Source organism: Ictidomys tridecemlineatus, chromosome 11 (assembly GCF_052094955.1).
Source record: "Ictidomys tridecemlineatus isolate mIctTri1 chromosome 11, mIctTri1.hap1, whole genome shotgun sequence".
NCBI classification, from domain to species: Eukaryota; Metazoa; Chordata; class Mammalia; order Rodentia; family Sciuridae; genus Ictidomys; species Ictidomys tridecemlineatus.
Genome location: NC_135487.1, coordinates 30,880,247 through 30,895,010, shown reverse-complemented (window position 1 = coordinate 30,895,010; position 14,764 = coordinate 30,880,247). Strand labels below are relative to the sequence as shown.

At 42.9% G+C, this 14,764-nt stretch overlaps 1 protein-coding gene across 1 annotated transcript; it reads right to left on the bottom strand.

The window, feature by feature from the left end:
* Positions 1-210: 210 nt before the first annotated feature.
* Tmem269 (transmembrane protein 269) lies at positions 211-14,138 on the bottom strand. The gene is made up of 5 exons (XM_078026071.1): positions 11,354-14,138; positions 8,247-8,344; positions 7,481-7,624; positions 6,371-6,571; positions 211-2,602 (listed from the first exon to the last, which is right to left on the bottom strand). Exons 1-5 carry the CDS (start codon positions 11,392-11,394, stop codon positions 2,481-2,483), a joined length of 606 nt encoding a protein of 201 aa, XP_077882197.1. The 5' UTR covers positions 11,395-14,138; the 3' UTR covers positions 211-2,480.
* Positions 14,139-14,764: the final 626 nt, after the last annotated feature.

The following is a 14,764-nucleotide window of genomic DNA, read 5'->3' as shown; positions in this document are numbered from 1 at the left end:
TCAATTCATATTTCAAGAAAACCAGTCTGAACAGCCCTAGTTTGTCTGTTAATAATCCTTTGTTGTTTCATAAGGAAAGAAGTCAGTTTAACTCAAACTCAAACCAGGACTTTCCTGGAGAAAACATTACCTCGTTATACAGCAGGAGTATTTCAGGCATGTTTTCCATTTCGGTGCACAGAAAATGTTAAAAAGGTACACTCAAGAGTGAATATTTAATAAAATTAATAACTTTTATTGCCTCATCAAAAGCATTCTTAAGAGAAACTGCTTTGTTTTCCTTAAAAGAGCCAGTGGTGGTGGAAAGTGCCCTGACTCCCAGGACCAGCTGGAGTCACAACAAGACATGATCTTGCTCCATTAGTAAAATTATCACAATAACATTGCAGTCCCTGTTTTCAGATTATTAAGATAATTTTGATCCTGAAAGGGTCTCAGGAACCCCAGAGGTCTACAGACCATACTTTGAGAACTTCTGGCCTTAAGCCTGTGGTCACCTACCTCACTGGATTGTTTAGGGCATTAAGTGAAACAGTAAAATGCAAGGACAGTTCTTCACATAGTACATGTTAATTATGCATTTACTGCATTGCACATTGTAGATATGAACTATTATTAACATTATTTTAAGTTGAAGGATATATATGGGAAGAGGAAGGTAGAAAGGAGAAAAAGAGCAATTTAGCATTTAACACCTTTTCCATGTCATTCACTATTCTAGGTATTTTATGCATTGTATTTAGTCCATAAAACCCTGGGAGGAAGTAAATCTTCCACTTTATGATAAGGAAGTGGATTGAGAGAGATTAAACACTTTACTCAAGTTTACAGAGCTAAAAATGTAGCAGAATTCTCTGTCATTTGAGTCTGCTCACTAGACAAAATAGTCCTTCAGGTTGGGAATAGCAGGTCAAGAGGGACATCTACATTCAACCCAGAGTTTAAGACTAGTGGAGGGCTGGGGATGTGGCTCAAGCAGTAGCGCGCTTGCCTGGCATGCGTGCGGCCCCGGGTTCGATCCTCAGCACCACATACAAAGAAAGATGTTGTGTCCCTTGAGAACTAAAAAATAAATGTCAATCTTTAAAAAAAAAAAAAAAAAAAAAAAGACTAGTGGAACTGCTTAGACCCCTCAGACTCCACTAAGGTACTATAGTATAGTAACCTGTGTATAACTCACTAGAATCCACAAATCAATTCATCTACAAAGTAAATATTATTGTCACAGAACTATGTAAATGAAAACTGAAGCAGTTTAAAACTTTAGTGGGATACAGAATATTCATCTAACCATGAGGACAATACAAATGATCTAAGAAACATGACTAGAAAGCAGTAGAGAAGAGGATGCTACCTGCTCCTCTACAGTCAAATCAGAGTGATGTGGGCTTCTTTGGATTAGTATTTTTTTTAAATCCTATTGTAAATTTGATGCTTATTTACCACAAGCACTTGTGAAAACTTCAAAGTCAGATGTGGTAAAAGGTGCTCTGGCGCCACCTTTGGGCAAGGAGCAGAATTCACCAGCCATCCTCTTGGTGTCCCATCTGAATCCAAAGTCCAAGGGCCACATTGTGGCTCACTATATCCAGTGGACCCAAGTTCTCTGTGAGCACAACTTTACCATACAATACTGTTTATTTCTATTTGATTTGTATTTGACAATCATTTGACAATGGACAATACCATATTTGATGTATGTAGGAGATGAAGTAGCATTTTATTATCTAGAGTTTAGTGTTGAGAGTTTAGGAAAGACATCCAGGAAACCAGAGGATGCCCTGTGCTGCCAATTCATCCAGTCTGTACCAAAGTAACAGGCAGGAGGCTTTTTGTTTGTTTTTTGCAGTGCTGGAGATTGAACCCAGGGCCTTATGCATGCAAGGCAAGCATTCTACCAGCTGAGCTATATCTCTAGCCCACAAGGCAGAAGCTTTGGACTGTTAAAAGGCAGAATTTTTAAGTTACAAGACTCTACACATATTCCAAGCAGACAGTGTAACTGTCCTGTGACAGGTTCTGCAGCAGTCCGCAAGTGTAAAACATGAGGCCACCCCAACACTAGGGGGTAATTCTGAATCTGATCTAGCAGGGCCGAGATGGAGGCTATACCAACTCTGGAGGCCTTCTCTCCTTCCCACGGGATACACCTTAATGCACAAGTTCAGCTAGCTAGTGACAGAGCTGGAACACAAACTCAGCCCAAACTTAGCTTGGGGAAAAAAAAAATCTGTTCCACATGACATGTACAAGTCTTGCATCAAAGAGAACCAGAACCCTGAATAAAGAGAAAGAAGAAATGGCTTCCAGGCCTACTGTGGGTTGCTGTGATTTAAGACAACAGAGATTGCATTATCTAACAAATGACAACACAGGCACAAGTAAAAGCTTTAGTGAGGATAAGTCCAGGCTTGGCCCGATATGCTGGAACAAATCCCACAAAGGCCAGCAGGAGTTGGTAGAGCTGCAGCTCCTCAGTGCTAGAATCTAAAACAGGCTGCCCTGCTCCACACAGCATCTGGGAAGAAGATGTAGGAGAGTGACCACATCAGACAGTAAAATGCAGTGAGGGAGAATGGGAAGAAAAACACCATGAAGACACCTGGAAGAAGCAAAACAGACATTCAGTTTTGTTTGTTTGTTTGTTGTTTTATATTTTTTTAGGTGTAGATGGACACAATACCTTTATTTTATTTGTTTATTTTTATGTGGTGCTGGGGATCAAACCCAGTGCCTCACACATGCTAAGCAAGCACTCTCCCACTGAGCCACAACCCTAGCCCCCAGACACTTAGCAGCAAAAAAGAGACAGGAGCCCTGTCTTTAAGTTCAGTTTAGTGGATTTTTGCAAATAACTAGACAATTGTACCTTACTGCACTTCTAGATTCCATTTTTTTTTTTTATTTTGGAAGAAACCAGTCCTAGGCAAGAATAAATGTGCGTTGCCCACATCCTTCACTGGCGTAAGAGGGCATCTTCCTAATTACTTTGAGTTTAATATGGAAAAATGGTCAATATCATATTTTTTGTATGCAGGAAGGAGTTAACACAGCAGGCCTGAGAATGCCATCCCTATAAAGGCCTGGGTGCAAGGTTGGCCATGGCCAGCAGAAAACTGTTAACAGAAAACTTCTAAGTGATCTGAGTGACTCATTGTGTCTAGGCTGTCCAAGCCCAGTGGTTTGTGCTGAATACCTGCTTTACTTTTGAGAGTTTGGGACTTGGGTACATGCTGGGTAGAGGGTTCCTAGGTGACCAGTCCCCAGTAAAAACCAAGTTTCTTATGAGCTTCCCTAGCAAACAACAAAACGTGAATCATGACAATTCAGTGCTGGAGGAATTAAGCATGCCTGTGTGATTCCACTGTGAGTGAACTCTTGGAAGCTTGCACTCAGTTTCCTCTGAGCCTCATCCCATGCATTTTTTCCTTTGTGCTGATCTTGCCTTGTATCCTTTTTCTCTAATCAATCATAGCCCTGAATAAGATAAGATGCTGAGTCCTGTGGATCCTCCTAACAAATCACCAAATCTGGAAGTGGTCTTGGGGACTCCCAATACAAGCTGAACCTCAGATTCATCACCAAAAAGGCAAAGGACAGCCCCATTAGTGGCATATCTAAATATTCTGCTAGATATTGTGCATAAATTATTTTATCTATACTTCATAATAATCTTATAGTTTAGAATTGTCTGTTTTTCAGGCAAGAGGAATATCAACAGCAGCCATCTTTTTTATTTGTTCTTTTTAGTTATACATGACAGTAGAATATATTTTGACATATTAACATATGAAGTATAACTTCAGATTCTTGTGGTTGTACATGCTGTGGAGTTACACTGGTTGTGTATTCATATATGAACATAGGAAAGTTATGTCTGATTCATTCTACTGTCTTTCCTATTCCCATCCTCCTCCCTTCCCTTCATTCCCCTTTGTCTGATCCAAAGAACTTCTATTTTCTACCCCATACTGTGTGTTAGCATCTATATATCAGAGAGAATATTCACCCTTTGTTTTTTGTTTGTTTGTTTGTTTGTTTGTTTGTTTGTTTTGCTATTGGCTTATTTCACTTAGCATGATAGTCTCCAGTTCCATCCATTTACCAGCAAATGCCACAATTTCATTCTTATTTATGACTAAGTAATATTCCATTGTGTGTATATAAACCACATTTCTTTATCCATTCATCTGTTGAAGGACACCTAGGTTGGTTCCATAGCTTAGCTACTATGAATAGAGCTAACAGCAGTCGTCTTGAAATCTACCCAATGAGATTCAGGTATTAACTGGTGTCAAAATCTGTGAGATACAGTTTCCTCCTTGTCTCCCACAGCCAAGACAATCTGGAAGGCTGAGGCCAAATGCATGGTTTACTTTGAGAAGAGAGCATCAGTAGTATCTACAGGAGCAAAGAACACTGTGGTAAATCTTGTTGTGAGTTTGGGAAGGGAAGCTGGAGAAGAAGACAGAGTGCGGGGTGGGGGGGGAGTTATCACCTCTGGCACACATCTGTGCCAGAGAATTCAGAATTACCTCATTTTACTTCAATGATCCTGCAAAGTAGGGATTTTTGCCTTTGTTTCACAGATGAAAAATATGAGCTCAAAACAATGAGGTATTAGCCAAGTTCACACAGCTACTATGTGCTGAAGTTAGAACTTGAACTCAGATCTGTTAAGCTCCAAACCCAGATTCTCACCACCATTCTGCCTCCACCACCTAGGGAATAGGAAGGGCCAGCACTGAGAACTTGGATAGGGTTGTTGGTGCTAATGCTACAAAAGGTATGAACCCTAAAGGCAAGATCAGGATAGAACCAAGGATCCTATAAACTACAGCAGACTCACCACAAAGGAATAATGGGAAAAACAGTATCCTCAAGATTATTGTTTTGTTGATGTGTGCACATTTTAAAAGAAAAGAATCAAAATTCCTTAAAGAAAGCTGTAAATCAAGGAAAAGACTAGGAAGACATCTTCCAGGGCCCCAGTGTGGCAGGAACATCAGAGCCTGAAACCCAGCACTGGATTGCTTAAACTCAAAACTTCTAAGTCACCCAGGACTCCTCCCCTTCCCATGGCATCTACTCTATTTCAACATGTTTCTGAAGTCCAGTCACTTCTCAGATCCACACTATCATCTTCTCCCATCTGAACAAAAGTTTGGCTTTCCTGATTCCAGCCTCAGAGCTCTACCTCTGTTCTCCACAATGGAGTCAGAGTGATCCTTGGAAACTGCCTCCCTGATCACGTCACTTCCTGCAAAAATATGCTCAGAGGTTTCTCACTGGCCTTTAGGTCAAATCCCAATCCTGTCTAAACTGCCTACTTCACTGGTCTCATTTTGTATCTTGGGTTCTTGGCAAGTTCCAGCCACACCGTTCTGCTAATACTTCCAACACCTGGCTCAGAACAAAATACTGTTTCCTCTGTCTGAGCCTCCTACTCACCTGAAGGCTCAACTTGCAGGACTCACTTGAATGTCACTGCCTTAAGGATCCTTTCCCTCCCTTTAGACCATCTCAATCTATACCAGGCCACTCTCTGACACCGTCTCAGAGCGTCATCCTGTTCTTCATGGTACACCAAAACTATCTATTTCTAGTCTGGCAGGAGAATTTCAACTTCAAGGTCAGTCTCAGCAACTTAACAAGATCCTGTTTCAAAAAAAGGAGGTAGCTGTGGTTGTGGCTCAGTGGTAGAGCAACCTGGGTTCAATTCCCAGTACTGGAAGAAAAAAAAGACCATGTGCTTCTAGGTATTTCTACTTTGGTATCTTTCTCCCCCATCTGTCAATTCTGAGGCAGGAACTTTGTGTATGTAGATTGCTTCCCAGTACCTGGCACATGATAGGTGCTCCCTAAATTTTTATAGAACTCATTAACATTCAACAAATAATGATTAAACATTGACATAATGCTTGGTATAATTTATTGGTATAATTCTAGGAATTGGGGATTATAGTATATTAATACAAGAGAGCATATTTGGGGTAGATTTAGTGTCTGTTTGGTTTTGTTACTGGGAATTGAACCCAGGGACACTTTATCACTGAGCTACATCCCCTGTCCTTTTTTTATTTTTATTTTGAAACAGGGTCTCACTAAGCTGCTGAGGCTGGCCTTAAAATTGCAATCCTCCTGCCTCAGCCTCTTGAGTTCCTAGGATTACAGGCATGTGTCACTATGCTCAGAGGTGTAGGTTAAGTGTTCACAGATCATTTTTTAAAACTAGTAAATATATACTGTGTCAGATGATGATGAATTCTATGGTGAAAAATAAAGCAAGGTAGAAGAGTAGATAGGGAATTCTGGGGTAGCCAGGAAAGGCAATATTAATAGTGACATTTGAAAGAGTATTTTCACTCACCTCCCACATAAACTGCTTTTTTCCAACTGTCTGACTCCAGAATTTCATCATATGGGTAGTAGCTCTGGTCTACCATGAATAGCATCATAAGTGAAGCCATGCAGCCGAGGATGAAAGGGTTGCCTTTGGTCAGAAGGGAGGTGGAAGCCAAAACACAGGAAGCATAGGGGCAGGGTAGACCCTTATAGGATAAGGAAACTTCTGCCAGGGAAAGAAACATGGGGTCAGGTTAGCTGCTTCTCCTGATCTAGGGTCATCTAAATGAATCCAGTCCCCTTCTCTCTGGGTCTTCCCTCCTTAGGCTTATTTGTTTGTGGTACTGGTAATTGAACCCAGTACCTTGTACACCCTAGGCAAGTGCTCTCCTACTGAGCTACATCCCCAACCCTGGATCTTCCCTCCTAGACTATAAAATTCCCTTGGGCCCAGAGGCAATGGCAGCTGTAGAATCACTTAGTTGTTCACAAACAGATGTTGTGTGGGTTTGCATGTGCCCTGGCCCCTGGGAAGTCCCTGCTGATAGGGTCCTAGATTGGTCTGTAGATCAAAGTCTGGGGTCTCCTCCCAGCTCTGCCTCTGACTGACCTTGTGACCTTTGGCAAATCCTTCCCTCTCTAGGTTTTAGTTTCCCCATCACTTAAAGGCTACAACCACAATCAGCTGCAAAATGACAAACAGCGGACCCTTTATGCAAACAAAATCTTACAGGGAAACATTTCCTGGTATCTTAAACCAGATGTTCTGCCTAAGGTAGTTTTTCATCTCCCCTCTGCCCCTCCTGTACTTGCCCTCCCTATCTTTGTGGCCTTAGGAAAGTAACTTCCCTTACCACGGCTAGCTTTCTCCTGTTTGAGGGGAACTGGAGTATGACCTCCATTTCTAGAGTCCATGAAATGATGTTCTCCAACCAAAAACCACACAATGAAAGAGGTACAGTTGTTCCAATAAATGAAGACCTCTCTCAGATGAGGACTCTATCAAGGTAGCCTGAAACCTTTGTGGGGCTTGGGGCATGCGCAAAGGAAGGAAGAGGGCTTCTAGCTTCCCACAGCTCCTCCCTCTCTGTGGTGCCCTACCCTCACTTCCTAAGGCTACCTGGGTTCCACTCACCAGATGAATAAAAACACAGGCGGAAAGAAGTGGTTAACACATAGAGGACAGCCAGGAACCCATTCAGCGGCCCATCCGCACCAAGGAGAAGGGCCGAGGCCAGGCCAAAGGTGGTGAAGACAGCAAAGTCATTCAGCTCAGCTCCTGTTCGAGAGGCCCAACACTCATGTTGTCACCTTAGCCTTCCTGGGTGGATATGGGGTGGGGGGCGGAGCTGGAGGGGTCCTAAGGTCCCTAGAGTGGTCTGTAGATCAAAGTCTGGGGTCTCCTCCCAGCTCTGCCTCTGAATGACCTTGTGGCCTTTGGTATATTAGTTTCCCCATCACTTAAAGGTTGCATTACAATTGACTGCAAAATGACAAGCAGTGGAATCCTTTATGCAAGCCAAATCATACAGGGAAACATTTCCTGGAATCTTAAACCAGATGCTCTGCCTAAGGTAGTTTTTCATCTCCCCACTACCCCCCCCCACCTTCCCCATTTCCTCTCTAATACTTGGATCTACCCAGGACAGGGAGGCAGGGCCAATGAGGATACTGAATGCCAGGACAAAAATTACCCAAAGATGGATAAGTGAGCCTGCAGAGGAGCTGATCTAGGCTGCAAGGCTCCCTAACTCCTGCTCCAGGGCTGCTCAGCTATTCTTAGATGCACATGAACAGAAATGAGAGAAGGTGAAAAAGTCTGCTGGATGTTAGAGGGTGGGTAGTGACCCAAGATGGATGTTCCCAGGGTCAGGGATTTGGGGCCTGAAGCCAGGACTCACCTGATTTGCATAATATGTTGAATTGTCTGTTCATAGCCCCTATTGCCATGTCTAGCAGGAAGCTGATCAGAAGCGTCCAGGAGGCAGACTGAGGTTTCCTGAAGTGCAGGCCAGCAGGCCCAAACAGGACAGTTCATTTAAGTCCCCACTGGACAACTTCTCCCACCACCAATACACTAATATACTCCCTGAACACCTATGCCCACCCAAGCATATCCTCTAGGCTCACCTCCTTTCTAGTATATTCCACCTTACACTCATATACACTCACACCCTCACATACACCTATATCCTTCTCAAACACATAACCCATAGTCTTTTTTTATTTTTTATCTTTTGGTACTAAGGACTGAACCCAGGGTTCAATCTATACTGAGCTAACCACCCCAAGCCTTTTCAATTGATCAACTGATTGACTGATCTATTGATTTAGAGACAGGTTCTCATTAAATTGCCAAGGCTGGCCTTGAACTTGCTATCATCCTGTCTCAGCCTCCAGAGACACTGGGATTACAGGCATGTGCCACTGGGCCCAGTTTAACCCATCCTCTTAAAGGATTTCTCCAAATCCCTGTGGTAATCTCTAAGGCCCCCTCTGACTCTAAATTCCAGGCATATTTGATAGCCCAGGTATCATTCTTAGGTCCTAATCCAGCCCCTGCCACCATCTCATCATGAATTCTCAGATAAATCACTATCCTGCTCTAGGCCTTTTCCCCTCCACTTGCAAAATGAGGGGTACATGCTAAATGAATTATTTAATAGATATAAACCTATTCAGATGATCTGTTTCTCCTTGTGTGAGTTTTGGTAGCTTATATCTTCTAAGGAATTGATCCATTTCACCCAGGCTATCACATTTGTACGAATGTAGTGATGGCCCCTCTTTAATTTTTGATATTGGTAATTTGTGTCTTCTCTCCTTTTTCTTGGTTTTCCTGGCCAAAAGTATATCAATTTTATTGACATTTTCAAAAAATCAGCTAATGATTCCATTGATTTTTCTCTAATTATTTCCTATTTTAACTTCTTTAATTGCCACTCTATTTTTTATTTTTGTGTGGAACTGAGGGTTGAACCCAGGGCCTTGCACATGTGAGTCAAGTGCTCCACTGCTGAGCTATATCGCTAACTCTATTTTTATTATTTCTTTTTTTCTGCTCTGAATTGCTCTTCTTTTTCTTGTTTCTGAAGGTGAAAGTTTAGATTATTGATTTTTGATCTTATTTTCTAATACAGCAATGCACCATATAATGACATTTTAGTCTACTACAAACCATATGTATAATATAAAAGACAGTGGTCCCAGAAGATATCACCTAGAGATGTCACAGCTTTCTTAGTTTATGATATTCCAATAAAATCACCTACTGTTTTGTTTCTCAGAACATCACATTGTTAAGCAATGCATGACTGTAAATGTATTCAAGGCTATGAATTTCCATCTAAGCCCTGCTTTTCCTGCATCCAACAAATTGTGGTGAATTGTATTTTTTTTTTTTTTTTTTTTTAGTCCTCGGCGGACACAACATCTTTATTTTGTATGTGGTGCTGAGGATCGAACCCGGGCCGCACACATGCCAGGCCAGCGCGCTACCGCTTGAGCCACATCCCCAGCCCGGTAAATTGTATTTTCATTTCAAAATATTTTTAGATGTATTTTGAGATTTCTTTTATCCATGTATCATCTAGAAATATGTTGTTTAATCTCCAAATAGTGCCGGATTTTCCAGCTCTCTTTCCATTATTGATTTCTAGTTTAATTCCATGTTACCTGAAATGATACTTTGTATGATTTCTGATTTTTAAATTTGTTAAGGTGTATTTTATGACCCAGAATGTGGTCCATCTTAGTTAATGTTCTAAGTGAGCTTGAGAAAAATGTGTATTCCACTGGTATTGGATAGTCTATAAATGTCAATTATATCCAGTAACTGATGGTGTTTTAGAATTTAACTATGTCCTTGCTGATTTTCTGTCTGCAGGATCTGCCAACTACTGACAGATAGGTGTTTAAATCTTTTACTAAAATAGTGAGTTTATCAATTTCTCCTTGAAGTTCTACCAGTTGTGGTCTTGTGTATTTTGATGCTTTAAATGATTTCAAAGGACTCTTTCAGACCTCATGTTCTTGAGTCCTGTACCTTGTCCAGCCCATGTTCCCAATGCCCTCTGAAAATAGCCACCATAGTTCTAAGCAACCTGTCCTCAGGAGGTCCATTCCCAGTCTGCAAGGTGACTACAATGCTTAGGTGGCCCAGCAGAAGCAAACAGAGAGCTTTACCTCAGACTTCACCTGTCCCTTGTTTAGACCCAGACCTAAGGATTAAAAGGGGACTAAAACTAAATAAAAAATATTTATCATACTATTGTGGTATGAAAAACCACACTCCCAGAAGATTTGGCTGAACTAATAAGACAGAGATTTTCTGCTTGCAGATATGCCCATGTGCATAGTTTATTAGACTCCAAAAATCCAAAATTAGAGAATCAAAAATTTTTTAATATAGGAGGGAGCTTAAATATCATTTTCTTCTCATTTGGATAAAAAAAAAAGATCCTAAAAGAATTCACTTGCTGATGGCTATGAATCAAATAGATTATCATTTGCATTATAAAGGATTTATCTTTAAGAAGCTGACTTCTCAAAGACATTGAAACATGATTCAATTCATAGAAACATAATTTGCTTATATAAATTGCTTTGGAGGCACATAATATGTGTTTTGGACTTTCCAGAACAGTGCTGATTTCAAATATTCTGCCAGGTCATATGTTCTAATTTAAGAATCAGAAAATATGAATGGAAGATGAGAATCTCTTGATTTTTCTTATAAAAACCATTCTAGGCTTCCATAACTTAAAGAACTTCAGAAATCATAATGTAAGCACCTCAATTTTATGGAAGGAGAAATTGAGGCCAAGAGCTGCGACCTAGTGAAGGTTGTATATCATATTGGTGGCACAACTGAGGCTATTGTTCTTTTTCCTGCCCCCGAGGTGACCCCAGGGCTGTGGGGCCTGCCTCTCTAGACTCCCCCCCCCCACCTTCCCTCATGCCATGGGCTCCAGCACTTGGCTAAGAGCATGCTGGGCCCCAGACCTACCTGCTGACGCTGCAGAAGATGGAGAAGAGCCCCAGAACCATGTTGGCCAGGGACAAGGCACTGGTAACATCCTTCCAGGAAAATTCATTTATCTTGGGCTGCCTCCGGTTATGGCTGGGGCATTGACCTGGGGCCCAGGAGAGAGGGAAAAGAAGTTTCCAAGGTCAAGAAGTCCCAAAAGAGGCTCCCAAGGACCTGGTAGCTTCTGTGGCCATAGACCTCATCCCAGAACTACACCCTCCCCAGACAGTGTCACAAGCTAGATTAAGGACAAGAGGTGGATGAAGGAGACATAGGAAGGAAAGACAAAGGTGCTGAAGGTGGAGGGTCCTGGGAAAGCTCAGTAGCAGAGCAGGTGAACTCAAGCAACCATAGTTTCTACTTGCTCTCTGACTCACCTCCTGTCCCCTTGACCCTCCTGGCACCCCCCTGGCCTCCATCTGGGAAATTGGCCTTTGTCATATCCTAAGAGCTGGCTTGAGAGAGCAGTGGATTCAGAAGGCACCTTCGTCCCACAGGGCAAAGTTGTTCTCTCACAGACTAGGGCTGCAGCTGAGGTGTCCTAAAGCCCAAACCAGGTCCCAACCAGGACAGCAGTTCCACCTCCAACAGCAGAGGAAATGAAAGGTACAAAATGAATATTCTCAGCATGCAGTGGTTCACCAAGTGCTTCTCATTATGGTCTTACTTCTGGTCCAGACCACCTTGGTAGATGGTACTATTGTTCTTCCCCGTTTTATGAATAAGGAAACAGAGGTTCAAAGAAATGTAGATATTTGCTCAGTTACACATTAAGTGAGTAGATCCTAACCCTGCCTGACACTGGAGCTGGTGCTGCTTCTGCTGGGGGATAGAACAGTGAGGAAGCTCCACTGGCCAGCCCTGCTAGGCAGCACCAGTCTCCCCTGCAAGGGCGGGCCATGCCCAGATCTCCTCTGGCCATCTAGCCTTTCACAGCACCAAGGAACTAGCCTCCTCTGTCCATCTTCACACCCTGCCTTATCTCCACCTTTACCCTAAGATCAAACATGTATTCTTTACACATAAACTTCTTGTGAAACAGAGACCCTGTCCTGAGACAGAGAAGCCCCACTGGCTGGAGTGAACATACCAGCCACACGTATAATTCCAGGTTTGAGACAAACAGACAGATTCTAAGGTGCTCCCGTGTCATTTTCTCATTTAATCCTCACTCACTTTAGATGTCAGATTTTGCCTCCAGACAGTCCCTCCTATAACCCTAAGTGCTTCTGGTCTGAGTAATAGTTGAGACAAAACACTGTTCTTTCCCATAAACCCTGCCACCAAGATGTCAGGGGCTAGGAGGAGCTAGACTTGGGCTCGCGACTAGACTTTCTCAGGGTAGCACTGCAGGCTTCACTGGTCCCATAGGTTCACCAAAGGAAACCAGCAGCTGTGTGGCCAAAGCCTTTGGGACTAATAAGACCTTCTCATGCCAGGGTCCCTTGAAGCTGAAGATGGGAAACAATGCAAGCCTGGGAAAGCTGGAAGAGAAAGGAGCAAAGGACTGGCTGCATAATCCCTCTCCATGAACCTACTACATCCTCTCCATGAACCTACTACTTTCAGGGCTGACCCCAGCAAGATCAGATACCTCTGCTGCTGAGCCAGGCACCTGTCAGCCTAACCCTCTATCTTCTAGAAGAACAGCATCCCAGCATCTCTGCCTCTCAAAACCAGTCAGCAGGTACCCTGAGTCTGTCTTCTGATGATCAGGCCTTGTCTCATCTACTTTATGGTTGTTTAATTTCTAATCAATGATTAATCATGTGCTGTACTATTTCTTTCATTATCTACTCTGTTCACAAAGCACTGTCACACCCAGGATTTCCATTGGTCCTGTGAGCTCTGTCAGGCAAGGATTATTATCCCTACTTTCCAAGGAAGGCAAAGAAAACAAAGAGGGGAAGACTTAGCTCAAGGTCACTTCAGACTGACAACTTCACCTTAAGTGTCCTTTCCTCTGTGTTTTGCTATCTACCAACCAAGAAGACTAAACATTGTATTGATAATATGCTCAGCCTAGGCTATGGGATGGGAGAACCCTGGTCCCTGCCATCAAGGAACTTAAAGCTTGCTCAGAGGAATGAGACTCATGCATGTCTGTGGAGACTTACAGACTCCATTCATATGGGTACCTCATCTTACAGATGGGGAAACTGAGGTTTCAGAATTAGGTAGGTGACTTGCAGTAAATGGTGAAGCCAGGACTAGAATTGAGTCTCCTCTTCCCAAATGAAATGTCATTTGCAGCATAAAGAAAAGGTCCCAGATGTGAAAGGATGTGACCTTGAGGGTAAGGGCTATTAAAATCCACTGAAATAAGGAATAATTCATTCATTCAGCAAACATGTATTCATGAGCAAGATATGGTGCCTGCACTTGGAACACAGAGAAGATTAAGACCTGGCCTCATCTCCCAAGGAACAGCCAACCCCTGCTCTGAAAAAGAAACATGATCAGTCTACTTAGGGAGCACAGACGGGACCCAACCTGCCAGCAGGGAAAGGAAGCTTCTCAAGACAAGGGGTCAGAGCTGAGGTTTTTATGTGGTCCTGGCCTACAAGAGCATCTGGTCACACCCCAGCTTCTTGCATGCCCCCAGGATAAGTATGACTTCTTCCTGTGGCATTCCAGCCCTGCTCAGCTCTCCCACTCCAGTACCCCTTACCCACTTTTATGCTCTTATTTGGAAAGACCTTCTGACACCCTTCCTTCCCATCCCAGAGGCTGCAAGTGCTCCTCTGTAAGGTCACATCTTGTGCTCACCATGTGACACTTGGTACTCTGTATTGGCATTGCCTACCTTGTCTTTCTTCTTTGCTACAAAGGATGCAATCTGAGTGCAGACCGAAGTCCCCGGTGCCCAACATGAGGCCTGACAATAGAAGGTGTTCAAAGTCTGTTATATTAATGTACTTCAACACTCTGGTCTTCCTGAGGTCTTCTCACTGCACTAAATCTTTTCTGCCTGACATCTAACCCTTGTCATTGTGGCCTCCAAGAAGGCGTCTCAACTGAATTACCAATACCCCTGCTCCTTCGTTATATCCAGCAGCCACCCAAATCTTCCATTTGTTCACTTTTCTTTCTTCTTTTTTCTTTCCTTTTTTTCTGATGACTACTGTGTCAGGTACTATGTGTTTGGGGGACAGAGAGAACAAGACCCAGCCAGCACTCTCAAGAAGCTAGAGTCTTGTAGGTAGGGGAGGCAACTGTATGTAGGGACAAGTGTCACATAGGACAAGGGCAAGTCCCAGCTGCTGTGGGTGCAATAGGGAAAAAGAGACTGGGACTGGGGTGGGGACCTGCAAGGATTCACCAGTGTGTTACCAGGGTATCTAAGGATTAATCACGTGGGGTAGGGGACTCCTGGCCAAGGGAATTGGA